The sequence below is a fragment of the Apteryx mantelli genome, chromosome Z (assembly GCF_036417845.1).
Source record: "Apteryx mantelli isolate bAptMan1 chromosome Z, bAptMan1.hap1, whole genome shotgun sequence".
NCBI classification, from domain to species: domain Eukaryota; kingdom Metazoa; phylum Chordata; class Aves; order Apterygiformes; family Apterygidae; genus Apteryx; species Apteryx mantelli.
Window position 1 is genome coordinate 2138377 of NC_090020.1, and position 19435 is coordinate 2157811.

The window sequence follows — 19435 nt, forward strand, 5'->3', positions numbered from 1 at the left end:
GCACTGCTGCCTCCAAAGGACGTGACTTCATGAATTCAGCCTTACAGACAGATTTCTTTAAAGACAGAAGAAAAAAAATGAAAGAAATTGAAATATTTTTAATTTCTTCAGTTGCTTGAAGTCAAAAGTTTAATCTACATAGTTGTTCCCTTCAACAACCCATTTTCTGTCAAATGAGCAGTCATTAAACATTGTAACTGCTGTCTTAAAATTCATGATTTCAGCAGACTTTTCATCTTTGGAGGTGTTTTGATGCTTCTTAGCCCAGTCACTCCTTACACATTCCTCAGAAAGACCAAGAAGAGGAGCAGGGATGCTCTTTTTGGTCAGAAAAATCAAGATTCTGTACATTTATTGCAGCTTGGCCAGTAGCCAACTCTGGTTGCTGCTACAGTCAGTCGCATCATGAGGCAATGGTTTGTTCTTAGGTTCTCTTGAACTTCCCTTTAAGGAGTATTGAATGGTGGGATTGAAGACTAGTCCATCCAACAATTGATGTGCCTTACAGCAAAACAGAGACTTTGGCTCAAACAAAACACAGGACTCCTATACTCTTAAGCTGCTATGCACCATAAGAGTGCCTTTTCCTTGCAGTAAAAGTAGGAATTGAAGCCCTCTTGGGAATGCAGACAGCACAAGGCCAGGAGAGGCATCAGGCAAAGCACCAAGACAGTGGGAAAATTATTTTCACATATACCTGCTAGCACAATGTTTCCCTACACCCCCAGACAGTTCCCCCACCCCTCCACCCCCAAAATTATTCTAACACTGGCACAACCAGAATCTATTCTCCTTAGAGGACATCCTAATACTAATGAGGTAGCTAATTTAAACAAGCTAATGCTCTCCAGGGCCAGGGCAAAGAAGCTGTAGCAAACAACTACGGTCTGTCAACTATTTCCTGCAGTTAGATCAGTATTGCTGGCTCAAGCCTGCTATTGATGCTCACAAGCCCCTTGTCAGATTTCTTCAAAAACACAATCTCACCTCTTGGCAGGAACCAACTTGAGAGGAGAGAGGAGTGAAAGTATAAACCATTCACAACATAAATGCAGCTCAGTGCTCTCACAGAAAGGAGATATTCTCTTCAACCTTGCCTGCCTGTCAGGGTCTCTGCTTATTGAGCGCTTGCTCAAAAGCTTGGCACAAGACCAGGTCTGAGCAGCAAGCTTTTTACTGAGTATAAATATGTATCTACACTCATACATTCAAGTTTATATTGCAAGGGATAGCCAGATATCAGGAAAGCCACTTTATTAAAACCAAGACAAGACGTGCAATTCTTTCCCTGACACCTGGGGGGTTTAAGTTCAATGAGAATTACTAAAAGAATCCCATTAACTGCATGCAGCTCACTTTGAAGCTGGCCTTACTTTCATGGGTGGGAGGAAGGGGGAAGCAGGGAGGGAGGAACCTCTAGAGGCCCCCCCCCAGCCTTAAATTGCCCTATGATTCAGAATAGGGAGGAAGTTGCCCACAGGAACGCCATACATGGCAGACTTAAGTGGTAGATTCAGGCAGTCAGAACAGCTGCCATCTCTGATTTAACAAAGCCAGACTGGCTCTGCTCTCATCTTATTTATGCCATCTGCCAACATTCCCCATATGGAGCACAAAGTAGGGAGAAGGACTGCTGCTTGAGACTCCTGCAGTAGATTTCTCACATAGATATGGCTACGTGGTCAAAAGCAACAGAGAAGTGTGAATTGCACTTCAGAGGAAGCATCTAGCCTGTGCATGTGTTTGCAGGTTTGTCTGTATTTGTTATACTGCACAGGCAAACCCTGACCTGATGTTAATTTTTAGTCCAAAGTTCACTTATAATCTGCTAGACAAGTATTTTTTCCCCCTCAGGGACAGCACTTTTATATAATAGTACAGAAACTGAAGTTGTATTTGAATGTATGGAGCTACTGATATGCTTTAGAACATTTTATCAAAGTCTTTCATGTCATCACTTAACTACATTTGTGCTTACACAAATATCTAATACCAGCAAATGAAACTGGTTAGCATTCAGCAGAACAGCATTAAGAACAAATCTTGTTCTTAAGAAAATGAAAGCACAGTCCAGCAAACACTGCAAATTAGTCCTCTTACTTCCCATATACTCCTTTCAACAGAAGCATCAGAAATGATGAATAGTAACATCGGATATTTTCTGCTTAGGTCAGGTCAGAAAATATCACGTCATAATTCATTCTAGTCATGATCTTGCTGCATGTAACTGAGTCAACATGCTATGGCAGCTTTTCCAGTTACACTCTTATTTTCCAATATGCTCTGCTAAACCACTAGATCAGAGTGCATGCAAACATTTTCAAAATGTTTGTACAAAACCACATCTGAAGAGACAAGTGTGAAAAGCTGGGTTTGTTGCTGTGAAAGTGTTTTGTTTTGATTTTTAAGAAAGATATAAAAACAACCTTAAAAGGGGATTACAAGAGGCTGTCTGTTCATCCGCTCTGTATTCCACCACGACGTCAAGTTTTCTCAGTGTCACTGCAGATGCTCCAATATTAGGCGCATCTAACAAGCTAGGAGAAGGAGCAGACGTGGCAATACTCACTCCTTTTCAATTCAACACAGACAAAAGCAATGGTAAATCTGAAAGACACCACATTATTTCCTTTTCTGTTCTCTTTCCTTACTATTTCATTTGAGACAATAACACACACAACTCTGCCCACTTGAGGATACATTACAACTGTAACAGCTGCTCCTGGGCTTGTCTAGAAAAAGCTCAGGAAGGCTCAGCTGTTCCAAACTTCTCTACTTTGCAGCCTACCCCAGCCAAGTTTAACAGTTGTCAGACCACAGGACAGCTACCACAGCATGAGAGCAGAGCCACAAAAAAACTACTGCTTCTTTGCATAGCTTTCCAAATTACAGAAAATGAACACAATTCAGATCTCAAAACAAGTCCAGATTTCCTCCAGGCAAGTCTCATTCCCCCCACTTGTCCTGATTCGTTCTTAATTGCTAGTTGACCTACAATAGCACCAGTTTTGCTTGCCTTCTTTATGTTTCATGCAGTACGCTATCTCTCCAAGCCTCTTCCAAGGCTTCCAAGCCATGGCTATACAATGAAACAAGCAACGTAGAACCATGAGTTAGCTTAATTCCACCAAGCCTCATTTCCAGCCTCTTCTTTCAAGTGTTGAAACTGCTTGAGAAATCCATGGTAATGCACCACAATCCAACAACAAGCACAAACAGACTGGAAGCTTTTGAGGTATTTGCTTGGGGAGGGGTGACAGAAAGAAACACTCACATCAGCATGCCAACATAGACTAAAACTGGAAGAGGCTTATTTGCCCCCAGCTGCAGGCTGCTGCTGCACAGATTAGTCTCTTGACATTTTATGCACCACCTGAATTTCCACAGATGCTTGAGCACCTCCAGAAGAGCACAGCGCTTTCAAGCGCAGCTCTTCATAGCCAGAAACAAGAGACAGTAAGAAGCCACACGCCGCATTGCCAGTCTCCGTAAAATGCAGAGCACACAAAACAAGCTGGGTTTCAGAGCAGTTCCCATCGATGTTTTAAACCCATTTTATGACACTGCAGTGAAGCCCCATTAAAAGGTTGGTAAAGCTGATATGAGATGCTGTTCAGTCTCTATGGCAAGCAGACCCAGAACTCTCTGAATCTTTCCCCTTCATTGATTTTTAAGGGTATGAAAAACCTCTTCTGGTTTGGCTTACAAAAACAAACAAAAAAAAAAACCAGGAGAAATAGCAGCTATCCAAATACAGCTGATGTCAGAAACCCACTGCATTTTCTTGAGATTTCACTCATGTTGTGCCACTAGAGATTTTCAGAGTTTGGATGCAAAGCCAGCATGCAAAAAATTTATCTGTTCACTAACAAGCTAAGCCCAGCAAAAAAGACAAAATATTACAGCTGAAAAGGCTTCTCCTTCTCTCCAAGCAGTACGACTTTTGCTTCATCACATGGTTAACTGTGCCAACCTGTTTTGCTGTTTTACTGAAGTCACTCAGGAAATCTACTTTGAACTAGTTTAACTTTTATGTACAGTATAGAGGAAAAAACACAGCATTAAAGAGAGTATTATATGAAAGGATGATTGAGAAAGTATTTCTGAGAAAAAAAATCCTCACAAGTTTAAAAAGACTCCCAACACAATATTTAACTTTAGCATTGCTAGCTGAGAAAAGGGCAGAATCTCCCTCTGACTTCATAGCACAGGTAATATCAACAATCTTTCAAAAAAAAAAAAAAAAAGTAGAAACATTTATTCTCAGAGTTTTAATCATGACATTAGCAGTGGTCTCACTAGAATAGTAACATCTCCACCTATAATTCACAGCACACCTCCAGCTATAGAGCAGCCTGAACTCCTGCCAGCACAGTCCAGCCACACATATGCAGGCCCTGTCCAGCCTGCAAGCCCATTTGTCCAGGCTCGGTCCCTTTTCTTTCATGTCGGAAAAGGTAGTGAACAGCTGTCAGAAACCATTTTCACTGCTGCAAGAACAGCAGGCTTTCAGCTTACACATTCTCTGTCCAATGTCTGTTACCTCCATAACACTGAGATATTTGTGGATGAACTCAAGCCTTCATCAGGGTGCTTCTTTATGCCTCATAAGCTCCTGCGTGTTTTTTTCAGTGATTCAGTTGAGAAAGACCACTATAGGGAGCATACTGTCACAGTGGCAAAGCTGGAAACGGACTGAGACCAAATAGGCATGGATTTTCACGTGCAGCCTGGCATGGGATGATTCTCACAGCCTTCGCAGAAAGCTCCAGCTGAGTTACAGGATCATAGGATAAGTCAGGTTGGAAGAGACCTCAGGAAGTCATCTTGTTCAATTTCTTGCTCCAAGCAGGGTCAGCTATGAGGTCACATCAGGTGCTCAGGCACTAGATGCTCAGTCCAGTGTTGAAAACACTCAAGGATGGAGACTACACAACCTCTCTAGGCAGCCTGTTCCACCACTTGACTGTCCTTATAATGAGAAAGTTTTTCCTTACATTCGGTTGGAACCTCTCATTTCAGTTTATCTGCTGACTCTTGTCCTTTCCATGCCTGGATGGGATGATGAAATCAGAAGGAATTGCAGTCTACAGAACTGTAATTTCAAGGGACAATGCCAAACAGTTTAATTTTTTATACAGCTCGCTCTAATATTCACAGTAAAGGGAGAAGCTCCCTTGATTGCCACATGCCCTCCTGCAGAGGCATGTTCTACAACACAGAATCACAGAATGGTTGAGGTTGGAAGGGACCTCTGGAGATCATCTAGTCCAACTCCCCTGCTCAAGCACAGTCACCTACAGCACATTGCCCAGGACCCTATCCAGACAGCTTTTGAATATCTCCAAAGATGGAGACTCCACAATCTTTCTGGGAAAACTGTTCCAATGCTCAAAGACCCTCACAGTAAAAAGAGTTTTTTTCCTTACGTTCAGGTGAAACTTCCTGTGTTTCAGTTTCTGCCTGTTGCCTCTCGTCCTGTCACTGGGCAACACTGAAAAGAGTCTGGCTCCATCCTCTTGACACCTGCCCTTCAGATATTTAAACATGTTGAAAAGATCCCCCCTGAGCCTTCTCTTCTCCAGGCTAAACAGGCCCAACTCTTGCAGCTTTCCTCGTATGACAGATGCTCTAGTTCCCTATTCATCTCAGTGGCCCTTCGCTGGACTTGCTCCAGTAGTGCCATATCTCTCTTGTACTGGGGAGCTCAGAACTGGATGCAGTACTCCAGATGTGGCCTCACCAGGGCTGAGGAGAGGGGGAGGATCCCCTCTGTCGACCTGCTGGCAACACTCTTCCTGATGCACCCCAGGATACCATTGGCCTTCTTGGCCACAAGGGCACATTGCTGCCTCATGGTCAACTTGGTGTCCACCAGCACTCCCAGGTCCTTCTCGGCAGAGCTGCTTTCCAGCAGGTCAACCCCCAACCTGTACTGCTGCATGGGGTTATTCCTCCCTGGGTGCAGGACCCTGCACTTGCCTTTGTTGAACTTCAGGAGGTTCCTCTCCGCCCACCTCTCCAGCCTGTCCAGGTCTCTCTGAGTGGCAGCACAGCCTTCTGGGGTATCCTCCCAGTATCCTCCACTCCTCCCAGTTTTGTATCGTCAGCAAACTTGCTGAGGGTGCACTCTGTCCCTTCATCCAGGTCACTGATGATTAAGCAGAACAGGACTGAACTCAGTATTGACCCCTGAGGGGCCAGTCGCTGGCCTTCACCTAGACTTTGTGCCACTGATCACAACCCTCTGAGCTCAGCTGTTCAGTCAGTTTTTAATCCACCTTACTGTCTGCTCATCTAGCCTATGAGGATGTTACGGGAGACAGTGTCAAAAGCCTTACTGAAGTCAGGGTAGACAACATCCACTGCTCTCCTCTCATTTACCCAGACAGTCATTCCATCAGAGAAAGCTATCAGGTTGGTTAAGCCTGATTTCCCCTTTGTGAATCCATGCTGGTTACTCTTGATCATCTTCTTATCCTTCACACACTTGGAAGTGGTATGTAGTATTAGCTGCCCCCTTAGTTGCTCCATCAAAGAATGCTCCACCAGAATCCTTTGCAACAGGCTTTTTTCATTTTCAGCTTTTTTATTCCATTTGATAGCTGGAGCAGTACAATTTCTTCAAATCCAACATAACTTGTACTGAGGGGATGAGGAGGATTGAAGTGAAAAGGGAGGGAGACTAAAATGACTTTGAACAGAGGCAAGAAGTTGCTTAATCAAGCAAGACAAGCATCAAATAAGAGAACTAGGAGCGCTTTCATTTTTTGCAGTCAGAAGATTTCCAAGATTCCCAGTGAATTCAGACCATCTTCTCACTGTAGAGTCACAGTTCTCTCTTTTCCATTTCTCAAGAGCCAGCTATAGAAGTACTAAAATGAGAGATACTCTTAGACCATGTGGGACCTTGGTACTCCTCACACTGCTGCAAGAAACATCCCTGTCTTGAAGGGGCAGGCAGATCACATCTAACATTAAAAGGATAAAAGTCCTTACGAAAATTGACCTGAAAACTTGCTGCTTTTTTGGAGGGGCCTGTGATGACTGACTGACAGACAAGAGAGAATCAAAGAAGCAAGCTAGAGCAAGATAAGAGTAAAACCCTGTATGCTAAAACCCAATGATGTGTTTAAGGTGCATCCAGACATCCAGCAATAAAAAAAAATTATCACATTGCAGACATTGACTGTATTTGTAGAAAAGATATGCTTTGTGCAAGCACCTCTCTTGAAAGGGAGGATTACAAAACTAGTGTTTCTTTACCCACATGATGCAGGGAGTCTCCAAACTGCAAGCACTGGTTAAACAGCATTTTGAGCCCCTAAAACTTGCTCTGCTAGAATGACCAGCATGTAGCCTTATTCATACCGTCTGCCAACAGTACAATGAACATATGAATTGTAGTGGGGAATCTACATCAGATGGGTTGATGCTGGATAGGTTCCCATGTTTGGACTGATTTCAAGCTGAGGCTAGCCCAGAGTTAGATCTTCAGACAGAGTCTAGAACTGGAACAGACGGAATGGTAGCCCCAACAAAGAATATAGCTAAGGCTATAGCCGTTTCCCATGCTTAAATACAAGCAGATTGCAAATCATGAACAAAGCCACTATAGTGCCCCACTATAGCACCTGTTGATCACGGGTTGGTTTGCTAGGCTCCATGACCTCCATTCCAACCAAAACTTCCTTTATAAGCATCCCAAGCTATGACTGCTAAGAAATATGTATCAAAGTAATTGCCATTGCTCTTTTTGCACTATCTGCAGTGGTAAACTCAGTGGAACAAACAGCGCACCAGAGGCCACCTGGTAAAGGAATAAGGATTTTACAAGAACTGACTCACCACCAGCACACTATTGTGACTATTCAGATGAAGTTACATGTCTGAACAAAAAAAAGCCTCCCCAGTTACAAGGGAAACTGACACCCGAGGGCTGTTTAAAGTAGGTTCAAGTTCATGGGAATGCTGCTTTCCCAGCACTCCCAGCATTTCTGAGTTAGCTTGTAGCAAGACAGAGCTATTGCTCCCAGCATGTCTACAAGGAGCTCCCTGTTAAGGCAGGTGTGTTTCTTTTGCCAAGCTGACTGCCACACATTGGGTTCCACCATGATTCAGACAGAGCTTGTTACTTCAGCCCCTAGAAAGAAGTAGTGAAGTGGAGGAAGACACCTGCTCTTCTCGCAATGCCTGCACTTTAGAGAGGGGACTCAGCTTTCTATAGCCAAAGAGATGGAGGCAGAGCACAAAATGCCTAGTTGTGAGCAAGTTAAACTACTGTTTTACTGCATAGCCAGGATGATGTTGACAAAGGCACAATGATCAATACACAGAAAAAGAAGAAAGGGAGGAGGGTATTACAGCTGAAAGCCTGTGATAAAGCAGGGAATTTTCCTTTGAAATTCTGCCTAATTCTCCCAGCCCCTGCTGGCAAAAAGTACAACCAGCTCCCAGGAGAACAAAGGGTCTCTTAGATGCACCTCTAGACTACTGAATCTGAAGTACTGACTAGCTAAAAGTGGAGGCTTGTCCACTGCCATGCAGGTCAGAATAGTTTCAAAGGAAATAAGAAACTGCCTCCTGCAGGCAGAAGAACAGGATGGACAGATTCCCCTTCACCCACCTCCTGGCAGAACTAAGCAGAAGAACAGAAAACTGCAAAAGACAACTACCACATCAGGAATAAGAGCGATAAGTATGAAAGCAGCCTAAAAACCATTCCATAAAATAAGACATTATAGAGAATTCCTTCCTTGCAGCAGAAAAAGAGCTAGGAGTGTGTCTTCTACAGCCAGTGCAACAATTCACACTATCATAATGGATACATAAAAAAACCCCAAAACAATAGAAAAAACACCCACCCACACAACTACTCAGAGCTCAAGAGAATGCATGAAAGGAAATTCTTCTGCATACAGAAGAGCCCCCTGGAGGTGTCCTGCCCAGCCTCCCACTCAGAGGAGTCAAGTGCCCACAGCACTAGATGGTGTGGCCCAGGTTTTGCCTAGCCAAAGCTTGTAAACCTCAAAGAATGAAGACTCCCTCCACCACCACCACCTCCTCTCTGGTGACCACTCTCCAAGGCAAAAAAGTTCCCCCAATGTCCCACCTGGATCCCTCAACCTGCATCTTGCCCCTGTTGCCCCCTGTTGCATTGCCTGGCATGGCTGAGAAAGATTGGGTTCTGACTGCCCTTCAGGTAGTGTGGGATGCTGTTAGATCCCCCTTAGCCTCTTCCTCATCAGACTAACCAGCCATGCACTTCAGGCTGCTGTCCAGCTGGTGATGGCCCCTTTCTAGTTTTATCAGCTGTGTGGAGGGGGGTATGTGCAAACTGGACACAGTAGTCCAGCAGGTGTATCCTTCTTGGGGACAAGTAAAGGGCAAGATGGCTTCCCCCCTATTTGCTGGCTGTGTTCCTCCAAATGCAGCTTGGTTTGCCTTATGCATTGGCTTATACGCACCTTGGCATAGCTCACATTCAACCTGCCATCTGCCATTACCAGTTTTTCACACACAGCAGCACCCATGCCATATCTGCAGAGGTCTCTGCTGTTTCCTCTCCAGTTTCTCCACCTTTCTCTTGATCTGGGAGCCCAGACTGGACACTGTAGTAAAGGTCAGGCCTCACCAGTACCAGACAGTGAATAACAACTTCTATATCTGCTGGCCATGCTTCTCCATACCTAGCCCAGTATGTTGTTTGTCCTACTCGTGACAGGAGCACTGGGTAGCCTGGGTTCAGCCTGGCATTCAGGAACACCCAGGTCCATTCCAGCAGGGCTGCTACTCAGCCAGGCAAATTCCAGTGTGCACCAAGAAATAGGGTTACTCCACTCCATTGGGGACCTTGGCACTTCTCACTGAACCTCACACAGTTCCTATAGGCCCAGTCATCAAATTTATCAAGATTCCTCTGCATGGAGGCTCTGCCCTTCCTAATCAACCACTTCTCCTAGTTTATTGGTCATCTGGAAAACTTTGCTGAGGGTGCAAGTGTCATTATACAGGCTGACAAAGATGTTGAGCAATACAGGCACCACTATCCACCATAAGATGATAATAGGTATGTCTATGCCATGAATCAAGTGCTCTAAGCATCCCTAGAAACCCTTGCATATCTTCTCAAGTCCAGCAGAGATCCTTCTCCTCTGTAAATGCTTCAGGGGTGGATTGCTGATACAAGCTGCTCTTGTCTCAGCTCAGCTTGCCCTGCATAGTCCACGGAGGAAGGACATGTTCCTTTTGGATTTAACTACGTCCAGGACACGTGAATTCAGCTTTCCATTTACTGCCAGCAGCTCTTCTGGGACTCTCTTAGATCTTTCCGAGTTCTCCCAGGGTGTTGGCAGCACAATACTGTGCTGATTCAGGACTGACTCAAAGGGATGCATATTAGCACTTCCACTGATCTCATGGGTCAACATGTCCTGCCTACAAGATCTAACAGTCTCAGTTCCAGGAAAGTAGCTGATAGCAGGTATTCTGTGTGACTAATTTCTTGGAAGAAATGCATCAAGAGCAAGACTGAATTTCAGCCTCCCCAAACACAAAAACCTGCCTTTCACTGTCCTGAAAGAGATATTTTATGCTTGAGTAGCTTCAGAAGCTATCCCAAGCAGAAGAGAACCACAGTGGATATTTTATTAGTTATTTTATCAAACTCTTCTGAAGTTCGTTTGTAATACTGCTTTTGCTCCATGCAGAATACCTTGTCACATGTCACATCTCAGGGAAAGTTACTATTTTCAGAAATCCCACCCAATGAAATCTGCAGAAGGTTGAAATGCAAAAAGAGGGGTTTCCTCCTGTCAACCATATCCCTGAGGCAGACGCATGATAAAAGGGGCCAGAGCCTCAAGCAGGAACTGAAGTCCCTGACACAGTGCCACATGCTGCCTACAAAAGCATAGGAAAATGCAAGCCATACATTCAAAATTCCAGGCAGGGCACAGTCCTGAGGGACTTCTGGGCCTGTAACATACAGTAGGCACTAATATACCCTATGCTTATCCCAACTTCAAAGCCAACTCCAAGGCCTAGCATGCCCCAATCTTCCTTCTCTCCCCATTCTAGAGCATAGAAAACACAACTCTTGACCTGGAAAAGGCAATAGTTTTTTCTCCATAGACACATCCCTCAGGGAAGGCATGCTTTCATACTGCCTTGGGTGAATGAAAATGTGAGCAACAGGTTAACATCTCAGGTCTTGAACCATACCCAGCTGGTAGCCTGTCCTGCCCTCACACAGGGGGTTTGATCTCACAACAGCTTAGTTCATTAGGGTAAAGCATTACAGTCCAGCTCACGATGTCACCTATAGAGTTCCTCGTTTAACATTGTATTCTCCTGTCAGACAGAACACCACTTCAAAACTGTTTCTCTGCAGTGCGCTTCCTGCAACTAAAAGAATAGGAAAAATAAAATAAAATAAATAAATAAATAAAAGGCTGCTGTCATGGAGGAGGATGTGGTCATCTGCCAGGCCCGCAAGGAACTCCTGCTGGGTTAAAAAGATTTTGTTCCACAGGTGGGCACTGCTTATACAGCAGCTGGAACAGGAATACAGCCACATGCAGTTTGCAGCCAGGCGATATCAGCAAGGTGGAGAGCACAAAACAGGTCTCCCCACACTTGCAAGTGTCACAATGGAACTGCACAACAGAGTAGAGGGATCCTTCACATGGTTCTTCAGCATGGCTTTGGAAGCAGAATTCAGGCTTTGGAGCAGAATTCAGAAAAGCTCACCTTGCATCAGGCCTAGATTACAGGGTCAGAAAACTGGCATTCAAGAGGGACAATATGTCTTGTAGGCAAATAGCCTGAATTCTTGGGCCTTGTAGCTATGAAGTTACCCGGACACAGACTTTGAATTCTTGCAGACACCCAGCAACTTGTCTGCTAGAAGGAAGTAAATCATCACGTGTTGTCTGCAACCAAATCCAGAGGCCTATAAAAGCCTTCTAGTTCACAAGAGTGCAGAACTGTTGTAGACATGAGGGGAAGAAAACCATGCAAATTTATTGCACCTTTCTCCCCTTCCCATGTGCTGGAGGAGAGAAGAAAAAGCCTTCAGATTTGCTGTGCTGTATTTCCTCTGGACTGCTTGCTGAAACTGGAACAAAGCAGAGACTCCAACTAGCTTATATCATAGGATAGAATTCAAGAATATAGCTCAGTGATGATCCAAGATTGGATCCCCCTCCAACAGTGACTTTCAGATGCCCTCTATGATCCACCATACAGACATGGTATAGATTGCCTTGATCAACTGTGCAAGTGTTTCATGCAATCTGAGGGCTTGACTAATTCATATTGAGAGGCAGAGCTGCCTGGAAGTGCTGTGTCACCACACAAAGTTGTCAGGAGACAGTGGAAAGGTACTATCCCTCCCAGCTCGCAGGGTATGGCTGTGATAGGGTCTTGTGATTCTTAGAGCATCTTAAAGGGAAAAACAACTCACACTTCCCTCCAGCATGGCCATACCCACAAACTGAGGGCATCCTCCCTTTTCTCAAGCAAGGAATTACCACAGTAAACAAACATGCTTCTCTCCAGCACTTGCCATTGGTACAGGCTGGTGGCAGCACATGCCCAGGACAGGCTTATCTCTTCTTCCCCTATTGTTCCCTGAGAAGAACGGATCACAGCACAACATTACAGGTAGCACCCACCACTCTAGCCTGACAATGGCTCAACCATCCCTGTCCATGAGAATGCAGCAGCCCCAGCCATTACTCCTCTGGGGAGCTGTTTCTCTCCGGAGTGTAAGTACCTCCTAGGTCTGATTCAAGCAATAGTGCTTGGCTGCAGGCTTGGAAAGGACGCACAGCTCCCTTGGCCTGTTCTTGTGACAGGTAACACACTACTGCAGCACAGGCAGGCTCTAGGGCCAATGCCAGGTGAAAAAATAAGAGTGAAAGCATGCATGCGAGTTGCAGTGGAAACACCCCACTTGCAACTGGCTCAGGGAGACAGCTCAGACTTTGCAAGCGAACACAGGGGATTTACACTGCAGTTCCCCAATGCTCTGGGGCCAGTATAAAAGGGCAGAGTCCCTTCTGGTGTGAGATAGCTCAGACAAAGCAGCACCTGGGGCAGCAGCCTTGTAAGGAACCCCAGTTACAGCAGTGTTATCTTGGGTTGTTTTTTCTTTCTTTTCCTCTTTGCCTTCCAGTCCTTCCTCATTTGTGTCCCACTAGGATGTGGTTATTGTGGCAGCATCAGCAATACCCATATCTTTTTTGCAGGTTGCTTTCTTTTTTTCTGGTCCACCTTGTTTTCAAAATCTTTAGAAATCAGTATCATCTTCGATGCCTGTAGTGGTTTTCATGTCTGCATGACAGCTGTCAGGCCAGGATCCCACTCTATGTTGAGCCAGCATGTGCATGTCCAAGATACAATATGTCAAAAAATTAGATCACAGAGAACCTCCTTCTTACATCTCTATTTACACCGGGACATGCAATCCCCAGACAGAATGGGAACAAGGCAAAAATGCCACACTGTTCCCGTGGCTCTTAGGGGCACATTCACCCTAGTTGAGACCCACACCTGGAGCACACAGCACACCAGGAAGGGGCGGCCAGAGTACAAGCCCCCTTCCGTGTCACAAAGAAAGGAGCTACAAGATCTGAAGACAGTTCTTTAAAGGTACTGAAGAAAAGGATGTGTAAAGGGACAAATACCAACCACAGCTACTACCAACTGGCTGCACTTCAAGCGAGCCATGAGGAGCTCACCTGGGCTTTTAGCAAATGCAGAGCAACTCTTCTATTTAATGAACACCATATCCCTGAAGTACATGACAGATGCCACCATGCTGAACCAACTTCTTATTGTTACAGCCCTAGGAAACACATTCGAAGGGTATTCAAAGCACCAAATCCATTAAACAGCGAAGTCCCAGGGAAGCCAAACAGAATCTGGACTACACAAAAGGCATAAGTTTAAAAGGCAGATCACTGAAGATTGCCCAAGGAGATTCCTGCTCAGCCTTCACCAAAAACTGCTTAACCACAAGACAAGTTTAACTCTTATTTAACAACGGCTCATCTTCCTAATTCAGTCCATTAGCTTACCTGATCAAAGTTATCATCCAACAACTTCTGTGGCATTGCAACAGTGGGTATTATTCAACACAAACCTAATTTTTAAAAAATAGAGGTAAACAAGTTACTGGATGTTTGTTGGTGGGTTTTTTTTCTCCTTTCGGTGCTTTTTTCTGGTAGCAGACAAGGGCAAAGGTGTGGTTTTGTACCCCCCAGTGAATTTTGGCATCAGAACATGAAGTTATTATAGCTTTTAAATGGATAGATTTGTAGTTTTTGGTCAAAAGTCTCACAGGATCGCAGATTTGATATTTTTTCCTTCTTAAGCTTAAAACCATTTGTGTAGAAGTAGTCAAGAGGCAAGTAACTAGAAAGCCAGAACAACATGAATACGCACTTGCTAACCCTTACACAGAAAAGGAAGTGTCCCCCATTTTACTTCACACACCTTCCATCCTAGGTGCTGGATAGCACATGTACACAAGCATGCACACACATACAACTGGAGTCATGGGGTCATGTGGTAACCACAGCTGTGTATTTACAGTGTATGTGGCATATGAGAAAAAAAGATTGTATTTTAACAGGGGAGAGTTTCAAAAGGTTTTATCTGATAAAACTTAGCAAGAAATGTTTTTTCTGCTGAGAGGAATTACAGAAAGAGACATCACTTTTGCCATACTGGATTTAGATATTAAATCAAATTAAAAAAAATAAAATAAAAATAAAAAGTGGTGGTATCTTTATGCCATGCTGTAACTGGAAATCAGCACAACCTTAACTACCGCATCCCCATGATAATTCATAATTTATCTTCTGTTTCACTGCAGTTTCCAGAGTTTAGCTGGGTATCTGCTGCAGAGAAGTCTGTCACTGAACAAAGACTATCAGGCAACCAAAGGGAATGGAGTCTTAGTTTTCTACATAATCAGCTATCCTATGTCCCATTTGGGCACAAGAGAAGAGAAGCCACTGTTAAAGTAAGTGGGCCCCCAGGGATTTTCTCTGAACCTTTGGCACAGGCTCCCTGAAGACAGGACAAACACTCAGGATTATCTGCCCAGGCAGCGGATGTGGGCGGCTGCCAGGAGACGACATCTTGACAAAAGCATGCAGTGGTTCTCACCACACCCTGCCTTGGCCTCAGGTTAAGCCTTTCCAAAGGTTGGCATAAGGGTCACTTTCTTCCAGCCAGCCTGATCTGCAAGTCTGGGAAGACAGTATTTTGAGGGACACTATCAGCAGAAAAAACTTCAAGCTTGATTAAATACACTTCTACCACAGACAGCATGGGATTAGACGGACCAGTAAGTTTCTTTTAGTAGTGACCAAAGATTGTCCCTGAAGATTCTAATTATTGTCTTCAATACCTGAAGCCATTTGACATTACATCTCTGAGCCCCCACAGCTTTCAGTGGGGAATAAAATGAGCTTTTGATGAACACAATACTTATTTCACACAGCATAGATTTTTCTTTAGGTGTAAACTTAGCTTCTCCAATTGAAGTCATAGGGTTTTGCCTAACTCTTTATTCCCTCAAGGAGCATGCAGCTTGCACAAACAATTTAGACCCCAATTTCAGACTAACCCTTGCATCTGGTGCAATTCTAACAGCTGGTGTCAGAATTCAGACTTAATCAAAAGTTAGGATACATCTGTAAACAAAGAATGAGCAGACAAAAAAGCTCTACAGTTAAAAAGAGGAATAACAGACAGAAAAGCCATTCTAAGCTGATGGTATGGCATTCACAGAAGTAAAAAACAGACTGGTGAACTCCCAGCTTTATGGAAACAAAAGCAGGGAAAGTTTTATATCTGAAGGTTGACTGAAATAGGTAAGCTGAATTATGAGTTCTCTTCCAGACTAGGAAGAATTTAGTGATCTCTATTTGACCCTCATTAAAAGGAACAGAAAAATACTAGTTTTTTTTTCCCTAATAAAATCATCTGTGACTTCTCTGGAAGTATTCTTATCTGTGAAAACCACAAGGTCAAGCTAGCCTGACATTAAACGACTTAAGGAGACATTTGTACCATCAGGCTATGACAATACCATTATCTTTAATACAACTATGGCATAAAGAATTGTGGAGCCAACAAGTCGCATAAAACACCCTTGCACATTACCTGTGTGACATAGAAGTGCAAAGCAGAAGTACAGCAGAGTTTAAAGGGGTGAAGGGGGTGGGGGATTTTTGTAATCTCTCCACAAGACAGGGCCTCGAGATATCTCCCATTCTGCCACATCATGCTGAAGGTAAATAATGTAACAGGTTGAACAGAAAACAACACTTCTGACTGACACAATAAAGTATGTGAGCTGATACCTAAGTTCCTGCAGAAGCACACCTCTTTGCTTTTTATAATCATCAGCAATGTACAATCATTACAAGGGACCTTAAAACTTGCTTAGAAAGAAAGGATAGCAAGTCTTAAATGGGGCATATTCCTCACTATCAATCCACAAGAGAGGCTCATCCCCCCGTATCTTTGCTATGCATTTTTTATAGTCAGTCTCTACGGGCTTTAAACAAAAAGGCTGAAATTGTAATCAAGCATGGAGAAGAGCTCTGAAAGCTGGCAAAGACCCCCCACCACCCACACTTTGTTTTCTTTGTCTCTTCCAAAGTGTTTTCTGCTCCTGAAAGCAGATTCCAGTTTGGGATTAACTCATTCTAAATACACAAAAGAATTTCACCAGATGAGTTGAAGTTAAATGGACAGCCATATAACATGCTTTTTGCCCCTCTAACAGTACAGCTAACAAACATCACAAACAAAGCAGCAAACATTTTGAGACCAAACCAAACTAAGACTAAATGCTTTCTTTAGAAAGGCTACTCTGTAGTAGTTACATAATAGAACAGAATTCATATGGGAACTGCAAACTGGATAATCTTGGAGCAATTAAAAAAACAAAAAATCACATGCTTGAATATGATGGAACATAACTTAATTTCACTGAGGTTAATGGAAAGACTTTTTCTATTTTTCTATTTTCAGCATTAGGACAGGAAGAGGGTAGGATAGGAACCAAAACACCCAGATGTCAAAGCACTAAGCATCTTCAGGGATTATCAAGCACCTTCTACCAGCTCAAAGGCATATTCAGAATACTTGCTGTATCAACATATACAATTAAACCCCAGTGTTGGAAGTACTTTTATCATCTGAGATCTCCTCACATCTGCTTTATAAGAACATACATAGCAGATTTGCTAGCTCCTCAGCTGCACCAAACACTGATTTGACCAAGAGGGTTGTAGACAAGGGTTTTCCAATTGCAAAGCTACACAAATTAACTGCTAATCCACCCAGTATTGTCCACATAACCATCCCATTTATTATGGCTAACCCTGTAAAAAGATATAGAATAAGCTCTTGCCCTAAATACAGGGAGAAGGAAATCAGGCACTGTCAACTTCAAAGCTAAAATTACAAGTGCTCACTATTACATTTCTACTGTGGAAAAAAATGCTTTCATCACTGCTGTGTAAGTAGCAAGAATCCATTCAAACCAATTTATTCATTTGAAGATTCCTCAGCTAAAATGAGATTTACATCAAGGATATATAAAAGTTCCCAGTCACTCTAAGATACTGAAACCTTCCAAACAATGTGCTCTACAGGTCATTTCCTGTGCCTTTCTTCAGGCCTGCTCTTTAAAAAAAGAAAAATAGGAACACTTGCATGCAAAAGGGATCAGTGCATCAAACTGCCTCATCTTCTCCCACTGACTGATCTTTCCTGAGGGCCCAAAGCAGGAGTTGCTGATAGAAAAGGAAAGCATACAAACAACTTAACTAGGCAAAACAGAAGGACTAATTGTGACATTCAGCTCATAATAAAAGCACCTACTGTACATCTGAGAAATGCACTACTGATCCCGCACAAAGGTATGTGCTGACTGAGTCAAACATTCATAAATGCAGAAGATATGGCCCCTGGCCCCCAGAAAAGCTTGCAGGCTGCAAAGCCTATTCGTAGGAAATGGATGCAGATCATATGAGGAAAACACATGAATAATAATCACATTATACATCTCACATAATGAGAGGACAAGGGGTGTTCAGCAGTCCAAATTCTTAGAACATTACCGCCATAAGCCACCTCCCTACATGACAACAAAGGAAGCAGACTACAAAGAACAGCAGTTAAAGGCTCAAAGGCATCCTAAGCGTCCCATTTTGTCCACAGACACAGAAAAACAGAGCACCAGAGAATCAAGGAAGAAAGAGACATGAGGATGTAGCTTTGCAGCCCTCCTGCAGTAAAGGCAGGACCAAGAAGCTGAAATCAGATGAAGAAGTAAGGTCACAAGCAAACTGACTAATTGCTTTTAAGTGAACTAATGCAGTGCCATGCTTCAGCCATCCCTGCTATGTACACATCCCTGCTAAGCCACAGCCTTGCCACTGGCAAGCAGGGCCATGCGCACGCCAACTCCCAGTGCTCCTATCACTGTCATCTTCTTACAACACAGTTCAAGCTATCTATACTCAACTGCCAGATCCAGAAGCGTATTTAGGTGCCAAGGCAGACACAGTCCTACAACAGCCTACATGACATTTACTATTGACTGTCTGAGCATCTTCAAAAAACACAGGTCCATGTGCCCAAGGACATTTCTGTTTCAGAGCAGTTGTAATATCCATGTGAACTGCCATGCAATTAAACCTCACATATGTACATGTGCAATCCTTTTTTCTTACCAGTCATTATTCTCTGGGCTTCATAGGGTTCCATATAGCCAGTGTTCTCCCCTTTCCCCATTTTGTTCAATTCACTTTTGGCATCAAATGGATCTGAGTAGTCATCTGGTATCAAGACCTGAAAGACAGGAAAGTAACCGTTACTGGAATTGCCACTGATATCTGTAAGTCAGAAGGAAGCAACACCCCAAAAGCAAAAAAATCCAAAGTTTCACACAGCTGTATCCTATCTCATCTTCAAAATGCAATCTGGGTTCAGACAAACACACAACTTCCACACATCAGCTACTTACTGGTGCTGAAATATGCCTGCTCCTGTTCATCACACCAGAGGCCTCACAAAGGCAGATTCTACTTCAAAAAAATTTTTGAGTAGCACAAAACATGGAATAATTGTGACTGGCAAATTACAAAGAACTAATCACTCAGCATATTCCATCCTGGGCAGTTCTTCTCTTATCAGAATAGTTTGTTCGTATTTGCAGAAAAGCATGCTTACATATGCAGATTGTCTCTACCTTTTTAGAGTTATAAGCCATAACAGAAAATACTGGTAAAATTTTTTCCAATGAGATATTCATAGGCTGTTCTTTTCACTCCATTAATAAAAAACTAACATTTTAATTCTTTGTTGAAAAGCAACAAGCCACAAAATAAGATTTTGCTTA

The 19435-nt window shown here is 43.4% G+C and overlaps 1 protein-coding gene across 3 annotated transcripts in view; it reads right to left on the reverse strand.

Annotated features, from left to right (window-relative positions):
* The window catches only part of SHB (SH2 domain containing adaptor protein B), a 96216-nt gene that overhangs the window by 57245 nt on the left and 19536 nt on the right, over positions 1-19435 (reverse strand). For all 3 annotated transcript variants that reach the window (XR_010886947.1, XM_067316033.1, XM_067316032.1), the window contains exon 2: positions 18768-18885. Coding sequence is in view for 2 of the 3 variants with exons in the window: in XM_067316033.1 (XP_067172134.1) it covers positions 18768-18885 (118 nt within the window). In the remaining variant the exon portion in view is untranslated. The remainder of the gene's footprint in view (positions 1-18767; positions 18886-19435) is intronic.